This window comes from Hippocampus comes, unplaced genomic scaffold (genome assembly GCF_001891065.2).
Source record: "Hippocampus comes isolate QL1 unplaced genomic scaffold, H_comes_QL1_v1.1 C16726914, whole genome shotgun sequence".
Classification (NCBI taxonomy): domain Eukaryota; kingdom Metazoa; phylum Chordata; class Actinopteri; order Syngnathiformes; family Syngnathidae; genus Hippocampus; species Hippocampus comes.
In genome coordinates this window covers 1-753 of record NW_017837636.1, presented here as the reverse complement: position 1 = coordinate 753, position 753 = coordinate 1, and the positions used below count along the sequence as shown (strand labels likewise).

Here is a 753-nt window from a genome sequence, read left to right as displayed (position 1 = left end):
GCCCAGCTCATTTTTTTGCATACGGTTACAATCTCAGCCACTGTAGAAGTTCTTACATTTTATATTTAAAGTGGTGTATGCCCTCAAATACTTGTCAGTGTTGCCCTGCGCCTGGCACACGATCGTCCGGCCATCATTCTGCCAATGGGCCTCAACATCGGCCCAGGCCACATGCCGAACATGATGCGTGTCATTGAACCGAGTCAGCAGGTTGTGATCGAATAATTGTGGTTTTGCGGGACATGTCGTGGAGGTCAAGCACATCACATTGATTGTCTGGTGTTCTTCAACCGCCTCGTGTGGACTCATTCGGACGGGGCAGGGATTGTCTGCAAAGAGAAATGGACATCAAATTCATGGATTTGAGTGGAAGGCGGCCTGACATTTTTTGGGAGTTGCTGCAATTGCTGAAGCTCGAGCGAAATGCTCGCGCGAGGAGCATGTTCTGGTTTTGGTTCGGTTTGCAATTTTCACATTGACATAAAACTTATCGGAAGACTTCACGGCGTGATGTGGTTGCGTTGTTATGTCTTGCATTCAATTAGCAGGGGGACCCCCAAAACAGCCGCGTCCACGTACGAAGGATGTGATTCTTTCGCGCGTGCCATTTTGAACACTTGCCTTCCACGGTGACAACAGCAGAGGCCTCCGCCCACAGCGAGCGCTGCTCGCCTTCGGTCACCTCGTATACAAAACTGTATTTTCCGCTGTCACTTTTCTTGGCGTTGCACATCAGCACCATCAGTTTCGTTC

The 753-nt window shown here is 49.8% G+C and overlaps 1 protein-coding gene across 1 annotated transcript; it reads right to left on the bottom strand.

The window, feature by feature from the left end:
- Nucleotides 1-6: 6 nt before the first annotated feature.
- On the bottom strand, nucleotides 7-747 carry LOC109509010 (sialoadhesin-like). The gene is made up of 2 exons (XM_019858947.1): nucleotides 622-747; nucleotides 7-329 (listed from the first exon to the last, which is right to left on the bottom strand). Exons 1-2 carry the CDS (start codon nucleotides 740-742, stop codon nucleotides 34-36), a joined length of 417 nt encoding a protein of 138 aa, XP_019714506.1. The 5' UTR covers nucleotides 743-747; the 3' UTR covers nucleotides 7-33.
- Between the last annotated feature and the right edge of the window lie 6 nt (nucleotides 748-753).